The sequence below is a fragment of the Cibotium barometz genome, chromosome 29 (genome assembly GCF_041138505.1).
Source record: "Cibotium barometz isolate CiBa-2024 chromosome 29, ASM4113850v1, whole genome shotgun sequence".
NCBI classification, from domain to species: domain Eukaryota; kingdom Viridiplantae; phylum Streptophyta; class Polypodiopsida; order Cyatheales; family Cibotiaceae; genus Cibotium; species Cibotium barometz.
This window is the reverse complement of record NC_141074.1, coordinates 12594162-12607503: the sequence shown is the minus strand read 5'-3', so window position 1 is coordinate 12607503 and position 13342 is coordinate 12594162. Positions and strand designations below refer to the sequence as shown.

Here is a 13342-nt window from a genome sequence, read left to right as displayed (position 1 = left end):
CACGCATATCTGTGTAATAGAAGGGATGCACAACAGACACGAGACAAAAAATTGATGTATATAATTAAATAATCCACGTGGTAGCTCGAGGATGGTAGCTGGAGTAGATTAATGTATAGTTAAATAATAATAACTAGATTAATGTATAATTAAATAATAAAAACAAAGAGAGAGGGGGAAGGTGAATAGAGAGAGCCAAGGAGTAAAATTAGGATTAATTAGGGCCAACTACAGAGTCTCTGAGAATCAAAAGACCATAATAGGTTCAAAAGCCCATAATTAGCACAGAAGTACCCTCTCCCAAGATGAGGAGTATAGCTGCAGTAACTATAGTTACAAACCTGAACATTTTTGCTTGTAATTGTTACAAGTTTAACCAGAGATTAGCTAAACATATGCAAGTACTCGTCTATGATTGTCGGTGGAAGTTTTGTAGCAAGAAGCTTAACAGAATTGTGCCTGAATCTCACCATGTTAGTGCAAATTCAAAAGGGTTTAATTCCATCATAAACAAGGGGCATCAACCCTTATATGCATGCGTTTTAACCAATGTTCCAATTTTGTTAGAAGTACATTCAGCCAGCATCCCTCCAAATTCAAATGAAATGTGTGTATGTGCATGCAACCGTGCAAACATGTACATGTGTAGCAAAAGTAAGGGCCAAATGTTAAATCAATTTCATTTAATTTTCTATACATTTTCTTTTATGAAGGCAAAGCCAAAAGCAGTACCCTTCATTAAGAAGAAAAGCCCAATGCACTTCTCGATTTTCTGCCAATGAACTGCTTTCAATCTCTTGTTGAAACAAAAGTATATAAAACTTTCTGAAGACTGTAATAGCCCAAAAGATGATATGATTGTATTGAGAGTTTAAGCAGCAAGTATGCCTTAATTGGATCCAGTGAAAATAACCATCCCAATGTGGGGGGGAACTTATCAGTGTACCGGAACTTGTCGGTGTAAAGTTAATCATTATCCTTAATCAAGTTTATTTAAAGATGGTGATGGCATAGGTGGAGAAGAAGAGATTAGAAGGACACTCTTTAATGTTGCTTTATGTAACAAGTACAAACACTCCAGAAGTTCCCTCTAATATTTGAATACCCCTAGAAAGCCCCAGAAAAGCACCAGCCCTTGAAACGGATGGTATGATGCTGAATGTAAGGCCATGTGATTAAGCAAAATGGCGTACAAGTGCAAGAAACTTCACACCAATGGCAGTAAAACCTACCCAACCCCCAGATAGACGTACCCTTCCCCTGCAGTTCCAAACGCCAAGTTCAGTGTAACGATGGACTCTGGAATCATCCAAATGCACAGCAAACGAAACCTTACAGCAAAAGCAAAATGATGAAAGCTGTGCTCTCTGTAAAGCCAAATTCTGACATAATGCACTCATGCTTGTCTTAACACGGGACCACGAGTACTTCCTATTTTTATAAAAAAACTGTTGTCCCTGTCTATGAGCCCTTGACAGGCCTCAAAGTAATCTGCCATATCATTAAAGCAATTTGCAGAGAGACTAAAGAAGAGGGCCTCAGGTTAAAGAAGAGCCCAGAGGCAAAAACACCATCATGGAGACAAGTTGCATACACCAGCACACGAATCCATCGACTTCCAGAACCAGGTGTATGTGTCAACACTGAACTTTGGAAACTCTTTACATCTGCATCTTGTCAAAGCCACTCATGATCTATAGACAAGTTGCTAGACTGATCAGTCAGCTTCCATAGCAGTCCCCTCCGGTTCTGTCAAAACTGCTTCCTCAAAGATTTTCTGCATCTCTTTACCTCTGTATCTTGCCAAAGCAATACAATCCTGTTCACACAAATTATGATGAACCTCACATCCCATTACAAGCTGCAACAAGAGTAGTCAAAGAAGACAGCGGTGTTTGAAACACAACTAGAGACATAACTCCACACTGCATGCCGCCTGTGCATGAAGGTGCATGCGTGGACATGTGTGAGTGTGCATGTGTGTCCATGCAAGTAAATACAGAGATGTACCTGTACAGTTGAAGTACTGGCCAAAACCTCACCACCAGGCTTGTGAAATGAAATCAGTTGTCCAGAGAAGTCAGTTACCACAGTGATAGTGGTCTTCAATATGGCCTCTTCTTCTGCTGTTGGGTCGGGAAGTATATATTTGGAGTGTAGCGCACAAGTTAAGGCCATGGGGACTTTCCCCAGTTTCAAGCGCCTACCTTGCACCCTTTTCAAACTCCCACTCCCTTCTTCTGTTTCCTGTGTAAATGCTGGAAATACTTTACCATCATCATTGACAGCAACATCTGGTATTTTTACTGTCAACAAGCATGAAAAGATTGTCAGAATCTCTCTCTGTCTCCCCCCCCTCTCTCTCTCAATGGCTGATCTCCAAATGCAGCCACCAAAAGGGTCAAAGCTACCAAGATATAGACTCAATGCTGGTAAAGCCCTGCACTTTTCACAACTAGTAGAGACAATGCTACAAACTCAGACTCGCCACAAAGTGCAAAAAATTGCTTCGGTAAGACGTGACTGCTCATTCCCTTGCAACAAAATGGTATGACCAGGAATGCAATGAGACAAGAAAGAGTGTCATCATAGACATCGATGCTGAAGAGGCAAGAGCAGCTGATTACGTCAGAAGGACTTTGATACACAAGAAAAGGAAAAACTATTGAGTTGACAAGGTGAGAGCACGAGAGCAACCAGATTGCACGCTGTCCCAAAGGTTTCTGGAAAGACAATAAAATGCTGGAAAACGATAGCACAGGAAAATCAGCATGGAGAAAATGTCCAGCCATGGTGAAGGCCTATAGGAGCAAGAAAAAGCAGAGAAAATGCCTCACGATATAACGAGTTGAGGGATCCTCACTTGTCCCTCAAACTAGAAGACATCACACAAGGGCTCAAAAAAATGGAAAATGTCAAGGTAGCTGATTTCCAATCTCTACAAGTTAAATTACTTAAATGGGCAGGGAAAGAAGCTTCTAAGTGGCTGTGCGACATGTTTAACCAAGATTTACAAGAAGGTTTTCACGACAAGGACAAAAAGATAAGCTTGGTAAACTACCGTACAATCATGGTGAGCTCAACAATGGCAAAGCTCTTTGGGACTGCTATGGAGGAGAAAATCAGCCTATGGCAGAGATGAATGGAAAAAGAGCCAAGGGCCATGCATGATTCCATCGAATGCACAGTACAGTGGACCATCTTGTAACCCTCCAAGTCCTCATGGAAGAAAGCCGCCTATGAGGAGGTCTGACTTGCTGTTTTATTGATTTAAGAGAGGCATTTGACACAGTTCCAAACTTCCAATACTTACTCTCTGGCAGAAAATGCACAATCTTGGAATCTCCCCAGAGTACATGCATGAAGTTGCCAAAGTTTCTGAGAATGCCGATGCCCTAGTCCGGATAGGGGAACACCTCTCCGAGTCTTTTGACAGTAACATTGGGGTAAAACAAGGCTGCCCACTCACCCCCCCACTTTTTGGGCTTTGCATTGATGAACTCAAGGAGATTGTACAAGCATACACAGCCCCGAAATTGGTGCTACAACTGCTATATGCTGATGACGTGAGAATGGAATAGATGAGAGAGCTAATCATGAAGCTAAAGGAGTGATTAGGGTGGATCAGAACATAATGTGGGCATCATTAGATGAACTGATTAGTGCTAATGATGATGATTAGAAGATAATGACACTCTTAATGCACACGTGTTTTCTAGATAGCACGCTTCAACTCTTTATTCATGATTTGGTGCCTCTTATATAGGCAAAGTACAAAGCACAAGGAGCCAAATGATTTCTCTCCTACATTCTCTCTTGATTGTAGGCTAGCTTGGCTTGTTGTACAATAGTATGGCTACATTAAATGTTAAGCATCTTCTCTTCCCACTTGCATTTGTAGAGGTTCCTTTACCAAGGATAGATTCCAAGGCTCCTAGCTTTTAAAGTGGCTTTTACATTGCTTGAGTTACACTAAGCTTTTGGACTTTACCTCTTTCTCTTTAAGACGACTCCTAAGGTGGATATTACTTGATTTTCTTGACAAGCTTTCCCTCAAGTGATATCCATCCCTCTAGCATGGATTTAACCTATTCTACTTTTACATAGATTTTCATCATTTTGCTTTGGGTGATGTTTTTACAAGATAAGGACGTGGAGAATGCCTTTTGGCCTTTGATGATTACAATGCCCACGCATCATGGACCAAGTTAGCCTCTTCTGCTGAGCCAAAGTCTGTGCTCACCTTCTCCTTTATCATCTGCAAAGTTGGCTTTCTTCTTGAAATAGCAGCCTTTCTCCACATGGTTGGTTCTACCAGAATAGTCGCACTTCATCTTACCCTTTGCTTTAAGTGGACCCTTGTAGGACCCGTCACCCTTTGTTGGTGGAGTTTTGCTTGGGGTAGTAAAAGCCATGCTGTAGTCTCCACCTTCTTTGGGGTAGTAAGTCATGCTGTAGTCTCCACCTTCTTGCTTTGTTTTGAACTTCCATTCTTCTTCTTGAAGTGAAGTGATCACTACTTGCAAGGTTGGACCCGGAAGCTTTTTAAGAGTAGTGACAATATGGCCATACTCCTCATCTGGCATGCTCTTCAAGAGAATTGTCATTGCATCATCATCAAAGACTGGTGCTCCAATCGGTGTGAGTTGAGTTATGAGACTCTTTATGTGATTGACATGGATGGCAAATGAGCTATAGAATATCTTAAGTTTAAAGAACTCTTACCTTCAGTGCAATTTTGGAATGCCTCTAAACATGATTCTAGGTCAAAGATATGAGTAATTATCACTAAGTGCCAATGCAATGATTGAAAATGTTTTATCATTGTCACCTGCACAGCAGTGGACATAGCATAATCTCAGCATATCTACAGTAAATCCCTGTTTAGGACAGCATCTGGCATTAGCAAAGCTAGGTCATGGTCTTTGGAGCAGTCAGTAGCAGTATGGGCAGCTAGTTGGTAGCATGGACAGCATCAAGGCCACACTTGTGATCGAAACAGCATTTAATGCTGATGTCATCAGGTCGTGGAGAAATGACAGGCCGACAGCCCTTTCTCTTGGCCGACCAGCTTCCCCTTAGTCCTATATTGTCACGTGCACGCCTGTGTCATGGCTAATCAGCCTCCAAAAACTTGCTTGAAGCTCAAACTCGCCCAAGAGATAACTCTCTCATGTTCAAATAAGCAAGAAAATGCCACAATGCCATGTGTAGAGTTGAATTGACAAGTGTGAGGACACTCGTCTCACTTTTATCCTCTTATCTACCACATGTCCCAAATCCAAAGGCCAAAAATTCCACAATCTTCTGCTCTAAAAATATCCCAAATGATAGCTAATTTCACATCGGCGCTTTGGCAATACTCAATCTGTGAGGAATTCCGAAGGTAATGACGTGAACAAAAATTCCATCGAAGATTGCCAAAAATAGCAAATTTTCCTAAAATTTAGAAGATGATCTCTTTGTGTTCCACCACATGAGAAATACATGTAAGCACCATGTAGAAACCTGTTTCATTGCTCAATCTCCCCCAATCCTCAAGAGTTCGCCGTACATACTTTCCACTTGACACTTGAACTCCAAAACCCATTTCTATAGTGCATGGTCCATGCCACGAACACTTGGTCCTCTGTACTAGATAATCTCCCATTCTCAAAGCTTGTACATTCTTGATCTTTTGGGCTCCAAAGCCCTTCCATACACATGAATTCTGGAGATGCCCAATATGGTGACATTCCCACTAGCTTCTTATTACAAATTGTCCTCAACTTTAAAGCTTCAAACCATATATCAAGATATAATCACGTCCCATCAAGTGGATGAGACTAGACAGTCTCAAATATTCAATATGACTGAAAGAATCCGTCCCAAATAAATGGGCCACACAAAACACTCCCATAAGTCGAGATACCATAATCATGTCCCAAAATAAATGGACGAGACAAACAGTGCCATAAGTCCAGATATCATAATCATATCTAAGAATTATGTTGTTCATGTCGTACATTCCCTCTGCTAAACTTGATGATAGGGTGGACCTCTGTCATCCCTCCTCCTTGGACTACTGACTTTGACTTATTACTGACTTCGACTTTGACTTGCTACTTTAACTGACTTTGACTTTAATTGATATTTTTGTTTGAACACCTTCACTCATGATCTCCACTTCCAAGCCTTGCTGAAGAACTGAGCATTTGTTCCACTGTTGTCCCCATGCCTCCTTTTCCCTTACCCTTAACATAGCAGCAAGTCACTTGCTAGAACTGATCGTGTCTATTGCTAGGCCTTTGCAACTGATCTGAGAGCTTAATGGTGTACTGGTTACGCGTATAGACCCTCAGGGAATGCTTCATCTACTGCCCTGCAACATTCTTCTGTTGAAACTGTGCACCTTCCTTAGGACTTTGCTTAGTGGCCTAAGCCTGAATGCTCTCATACCAATGTTGCATGCATGGAAACCTTGTTGTACTCATCCACAGTCCTAAGCGTGGTTAAGAACAAGATGTTGATTTAAACATGATTAAGATAGAGGAGAGAGAAGAAGAGAGAAAGATTGGTGTCAAGGTTTTTCTATTATTTATATGGTAGAAAAAGGTTATTGATGATGGTGTACATGGCTTGGGCCCTTGGTCAGCCCCTACGGGTGACCTCTAGCTCCTTTTTACATGACTTCTACTGACTTCTAATTCAATGAATGATGACCTCATGCATATATATATATATATATATATATATATATTCAAAGGAGCTCGTCAGCCTATAGCCTTGCTATCGGCCAATTCATGGACAAAAATAAACCTTAAAATATTGTATTCATGCTGTGCTGCCTTTATTGATTGCCCATCCATTTGGCCTACTCTCTGGCACATGGCAACTTGATACCTAGAACCCCTACTGGCTGCCGATTGAGGTTTGGGGGTTGCCGACTAGGTCCTCATGCCCTCCAATGGTATAGATGCTGATGATAATGCTGGTGTTGACGATGTGGATGTTGCTAATGATGATGATGATGGTGCTGAAGCTGATGATAATGCTGCTACTGATGATGATTCTATTGCTATAGATGACCTAAACACTATCCTAACTGATTATCTTAATCAGGGATTATGTTGTTCATACCGAAGATTAGCCACATGACACCACAGATCTCTCCATCATATTTGGAGTTGATTCAAAGACCTAGTGAAAAGGTTGCCAACAAGAAGGGGAGGATGACAAGTATGGGAGACCATATGTGGAGACAAGGGATGATGACAGTCATCCAGGGTCAAAGGTTGGAATCTCCTCATCAAGTTTAGCAAAAGGGGATGTCATGGTGCATGCACATAGACATGCTTAATCCCAGGCTGATCCTTGATGGACAACAGATAAACACAAATTGTGGACATGATTAGGGTCTTGGCAGACATCAGAACAGATCCAAGTGGACAAGTATCATGTCGGCCAGGTGTGAGGAATCGCATACTTGTGGTCCGCAGCTTTTAGCATTTGTTTGTCCGAAGGACCTAGCCGACCGGCAGTCGACCAGGTCAAATGTGTTCCAAGGCTATAAAAAGGCAAGGCCAAGTTTTAGTACATTCGTCTTCCCCCCCAAGGTGGGGCAAGTCTAGATTAGGCTTTTGCTGATCCTTTTTGGGTAGGCCAAAGGCCACAAAACATGTACCTTTTTTATACTATATGAATATACTGAATACACAGCCATCTCTCTCTCTCTCTCTCTCTCTCTCTCTCTCTCTCTCTATGCTGATTGTTCTTGCATCAAGTGTTCATATGCAGTATTTAGGACTGAAAGAAGACTACCCATAGCTTCAGCATATCACAACCCAAGAGGACACATAGATGATAATGCATATATTGGATCTTTTCTATCAAAACAGTGGGCTGCAAGTCAGCACACAAAACCGAGGTCATGCTTGTCAAGACCCACAAAGGAGTACGGTCACACATCACATAAGGAGGGTGTAATTCCACCAATCAATGCGGAATGTTTGGTTGAACACAATGCTAATCAATACACTTAAATACAATGAGATTTTATGGACAACAAGCACAATACAGGATGTAATTTGCTGAATTAACAAGAGACACACAATGAACCAAAACGGCCGCCCCTCCTTCAAATAGTGCATATTAATCTTAGGAAAATGGAGTACATAGTGTCATTGACATTTCGAACCAAATTTCCATACCAATGCATATGAATATAGTATTGCAAACAATATGGTTGTCGATGAAGATCTTTCAACTCACATTACCCTCTCAAGTGTCCATGTTCCTTACCATCTTGCTCTCTATTGTTCCACCCACACATGGTAGAAACAATCTACAAGAGAGCACGTAGGACAAGAGAATACTACACAGGGTATGTAAACATGGAGTCTTGCTCCTCCCTCATGTTACTTGCTTCCATAATTGAGCATTAAAGCTTACCAATTGCCAGTAGAGTCTATTTTGGCGCAAGTCTTTGCAATGGAAGCGTATGGAGTGTTGAAATCTTCAATCTATCGCGATCCTTCGCAACAAAAGTCTTCAAGTGGATGCAGGGAACCCTGGGAAAGACTATTGGGTCAGATGGACAAAGCACACATGCACAAGACTCAAGAAGTCACAACAGTGATTAGCAATGCCCACTAGCACGGGCTCCCCCCACCTCGTGTCCCCTCCATCCACATAAAATGTGGGGAGATGGAGACAAGCGAGTGAGAACTTAGTCTTATGATTCCTTAGCGACCAACCCTTTTTAGCATATATGGGATGCCAGGCAGTTCACCCCGACGGAGGAGCTTGTCTTCATGCTTCAACGACCTATGAGGGATTTCATCCACTGAGGGCCCATCTATACCCTCACACATTCATGAGCCTCACGTACCCAGAGATATCTTTGTGTGGACACTTTCGTCCCCTCTTAGTAGCTTCCCAAGTTTCCCTTGTTTCCCATTTTCCCATGTTACTCTTGATCTCTAGATCTCTAGATCTTTAGATCTTTTCTCACTTTTCTCTGTTACACACCACTGACATTTGTACTTCATCTGACCAGATTATTTGTAACTTTTGGTCTCATAGGTCATTTTGGCCTTTCGAAGAGATTTCATTTCATTTCATCTCTCTCTCTCTCTCTCTCTCTCTCTCTCTCTCACACACACACACACACACACACACACATACATACATGCATGCATACATACACACATATATATACACGCATACATATATATGTACACACACACACACACATCTGAATTTGATAGAGGCATATATAAATTTCTCTTGCTGCTCCCAAAAGTCTCTCCTTCTCGCCGAAGCACTTCATTCCTCTATGATAACCCTCTTTCTGAGCAAAGCTTGCAAGTTGCAGGCCCTCAGCTTGCTTAAGCTACTAGCTCTCATTTGACAATCAGCCTGTAAACCAAAAGATAGACCTCCTATTACAAGCTGAGTGGGTAGTGCCTACAAGAGCAAATAGGCAAGTTGGGATAGTCCCCCTTTTGGACCAAAATATAAGCTCTCTCTCCCATCTTTTTCTCTCTTTGGTCAATTTTGTTTATTTTTAGTATTCGATTATACATCTCAGAGGTTGCATATACCCTAACCCCTTTCCTGTTTACACGCTTTCCTTAGTTAGAAGCCCCATGCTCACCCTCTAAGGCAACATGGTCAAACATACTTACTAATTCTTATAGTTTTTTTTAAAGACATATACCTAGATGAATCCAAGAACATGCCCAAATTCACCTTATAAGAAAGTGCAATTTATAACCTCATGGTAGTCATCCACAAGAAAATAAACCATCAACTCCATCATACATAGTATAGACTAGATACTACGGCATCCCCACTAACGTCATCAGTGCCCAATAGTGGGTGTAGAACTTGGTATTAATATATGCTCCCACACACACACACACACACACACACACACCACGTACACACGCACACACACACACATAAGAGCATACATTTATACAAAGGTCTGTGTACTAAGTTTCTATCAGAGCTCCGGAGATACAAGGCAGACTCAGCCATAATGAAGCCTAGCACTAAGGATCATAACAAATAGAAAGAATTATTACAACAACAAGGTAGTTGATAGGGCATATGCACCACTACAGATAGAAAGAATTAACATAATATCAACTGGCTGCAAAAACTTCACAATGTGAAATTTGCATGTCCGCTAATACATCATTAAGAACATGCCCAAATTCACCTTATAAGAAAGTACAATTTATAACCTCATGTTTTATTTTCCATTCCATGATGAGATATGCCACGGACATTATTGTATCACTTTGGTCTCATAGGCCCATTGGGTCTTTAGTAGACGCTTAATATATCTTTCTTTCTTTCTTTCTTTCTTTCTTTTCTCTCTCTCTCTCTCTCTATACTATGAGATTCGGGGGAGGTTCCACTGCCTCTTCCAAGCTGGGTTCAGACCACTTTCCACGATCATGGACTTCCCGGATAAGAGATGCCTGGGACTTTTTCTTCTATAGCTCTGTAGACACAAGGAGCCCTTAGTGAGATCCAGATCAGCTGTACTTGCTTGAGGACCAGCACAGAGAGCTCTCGCCGACTTCTTCCATACCAGCACCGATCCATCCATCATACCCAGACCACAGGCTAGCGCAGGAGCTCGACCGAGAGGTGTGACACTCGACAAAGCCACTGAGTTATGCAGAGCTCAACGCCCTAGACCCCATGGCCCTCGCCCACGGCCACGCCACCACAAGAGGATCTAGGCCATCATCTCCCATGATCGCAAGACTTTCTCGCGCCAGCTCAGTTTTACCACCTTGAGCACCATGTCACAACGGCCCATGAGGGATGTATTAGGGTGATATGAGAGCTCTTTGCTCATGTACCTAGATCAGTTCTAGATTTTTGTTATCTTTCTTTATTACTATTTTGTACCCAAGATGATATACCTCATGGATCTAATGTAACCTTTTGGTCTCATAGGTCATTTTGGCCTTTTGAAGACATTGATACAACTCTCTCTCTCTCTCTCTCTCTCTATATATATATATATATATGTGTGTGTGTGTGTGTGTGTGTGTGTGTGTGAGATTGAGATGAAACAGGAATTTCCACCATATTGGAATTCAATTAATTAAATGAGGAAAGTGTAATTCCTAGTGTAAAGGAATTAATGGAGATTTTTATTTAACACCAACCGGTGCTGAAAACCGACTCTGGAAGACTGTGCAGCCTGAAGACAAATGGCAGAGTTGAACACTGACAATCAGCACGATTCACTTTGAACGCTTCAGCCGCATGGCAGCTACCACTGTGTATTGTGTTTTTAGCAATATATATAGAGGCTATTTACCGCATTTAAGCAAGCCTTTTGTCCCAATTATAATGGACAAATAGCTTTTACAAAGAGTATGTCTATTAAGCTATTGAGCTCTAACTTTGTTAACAAATTCTCAGTTATAAGAATGCTAGAAAACAAGAGATGACAGGTTAGGTCGAATCAATGACCAAACCTATTTGCATTAACCAAAAACACGTGACCAACCCTATTTGCATTAACCATAAACATGCGACCAACCCTATTTACATACAGTGGGCCAAAGCTCCAATGGAGGCAAGCAGTGCAGCATCAAGGAGTGACCCGTCAGAGTCTAGGCAATACACGTCCTGCAAAAAACAAGGCATGCCTGTATGAATTCTCTGGTTGTGGATCAAGTAGGGGTTTCCTTCCAAACCCAGAATTACGTATTGATTCAAAAAGCAGAACATACCAGATATGCCATCCATGCTGCCTTGCCTGGAGCAATGGTCAACTCTCGCAAATCTACCATTGATGAGCTGCAAACTTCAATTTCTGAGAATTTTGACAAAAAAAACACCACCCTACAGGCTACTCTTAAAAATATGGCTTTTATGAATCTAGTACTGCTTGGACTTCATAGAAGACTCAGTATTAGAGGCCCATATAGGTGACATGCATGTTCCTCACTTATTGGATGCACGTGTCATCTTGGGGTTAGGGTTAGGGTTAGGGTACTGATTAGGGTTAAGGTTTAGCACAATAATCAGCCCATGTTGTAAGCCCTAATTTATAGAGAGACATGAAGCTGAATGTGAATGCAATTAACACAACACACAGATTGATGCAAAGCTAGCTGAAACCACACGAGAACCCGAAACAATATACAAACACTTCAGATGCCAAACAAAGATACGAAAACACAGCGGAAATAACCATAAACAATATCAAAACCCTACTGTGAGGAAAATAGTGTTAATCCCTCATATTGTGTACTAATTACTACTTAAGTACTTAACAAGAGACTTCAGGAGAACACTTGAGAGAAGATTGAATTGAATTGATTAAACTGAGTGCAATAGGTCTCTTATATAGGAGATGAAGAGACACATTTGAAGAGGCATGTCCTTTAACGAAAGGACATGACCATAGACGAAAGGATACAACTTTAGGCTAAGGGATGTGTCTATTCGATGTAGAGGCACAACCATTCATCAAGGGATACAACCATTCGTCGAAGGGATGTGGCTATTTGATGAAGAGGTACATCCTTTGGCGAAGAGTCGCAACCAGTCGAGGGCAGGGGTTCCCTTGGCTGGTTACTCTTTGCATCTGCAACAGGAATCAGCAATGAAGAGAGAATCTGATACATACATACGACACAATCGTGACATTCCCTCCCATTTAAAATAAAACCCATGTGTCAAATGATAGACATCCGTTTGTCAAAGAACTCCTGAAGAAGATTAGGGTACTGCTGCATGTCTTCATCTGTTTGCCAAGTGGAATCAGACTCATCCAAATCCATCCACTTCACAAGAAATTCTGTAATCAACTTTCTTCTTGTTTTCTTTTGTCATATGTCAAGAATTACTTCTGGAACAAGGATAATATGGTCATCTTCAATTTCTGGTACATATGAAGATAAGTTTGGAACAGGCGAATCTCCTTGAACATACTGTTTGAGCCAAGAAATGTGAAAAGTCGGATGAACCTTCCCCCATGAAGGTGGAAGTTCCAACTTGTAACTGACAACTGAATTTTTCTGAAGAATCTTGAAAGGCCCATAGAAGCGAGGTCGCAACTTTGGAAAAACTGACTTCACTGTTTGGTAGCGGTGCGGTGCCACATACAACAAGACCAAATCTCCTTCTTGAAAATCTGCATGTCGACGATGCTTGTTGGCCTGTTTTTGATATTTTTGTTGCACATGGACCAATTTATCTCAAACTTGCATAAGCACATCTTGCATCTCCTGAACCAACTGATCTACCATTGCCACTTTGTGTTGTAAAACAAAGTTTGTAGGCACAAGAGGAGTATGCCCATATGCTACTTGAAATGGAG

The 13342-nt window shown here is 41.5% G+C and overlaps 1 protein-coding gene across 1 annotated transcript in view; it reads right to left on the bottom strand.

Annotated features, from left to right (window-relative positions):
- Positions 1-1153: 1153 nt before the first annotated feature.
- LOC147621858 (3'-5'-exoribonuclease family protein) overlaps positions 1154-13342 on the bottom strand; it is a 47496-nt gene continuing 35307 nt past the window's right edge. The window contains exons 5-8 of the mRNA XM_086822880.1: positions 11748-11814; positions 11568-11643; positions 2011-2306; positions 1154-1819 (exon numbers count right to left, since the gene is read on the bottom strand). Of these exons, the coding sequence (XP_086679006.1) occupies positions 1718-1819; positions 2011-2306; positions 11568-11643; positions 11748-11814 (541 nt within the window). The 3' untranslated portion in view covers positions 1154-1717. The remainder of the gene's footprint in view (positions 1820-2010; positions 2307-11567; positions 11644-11747; positions 11815-13342) is intronic.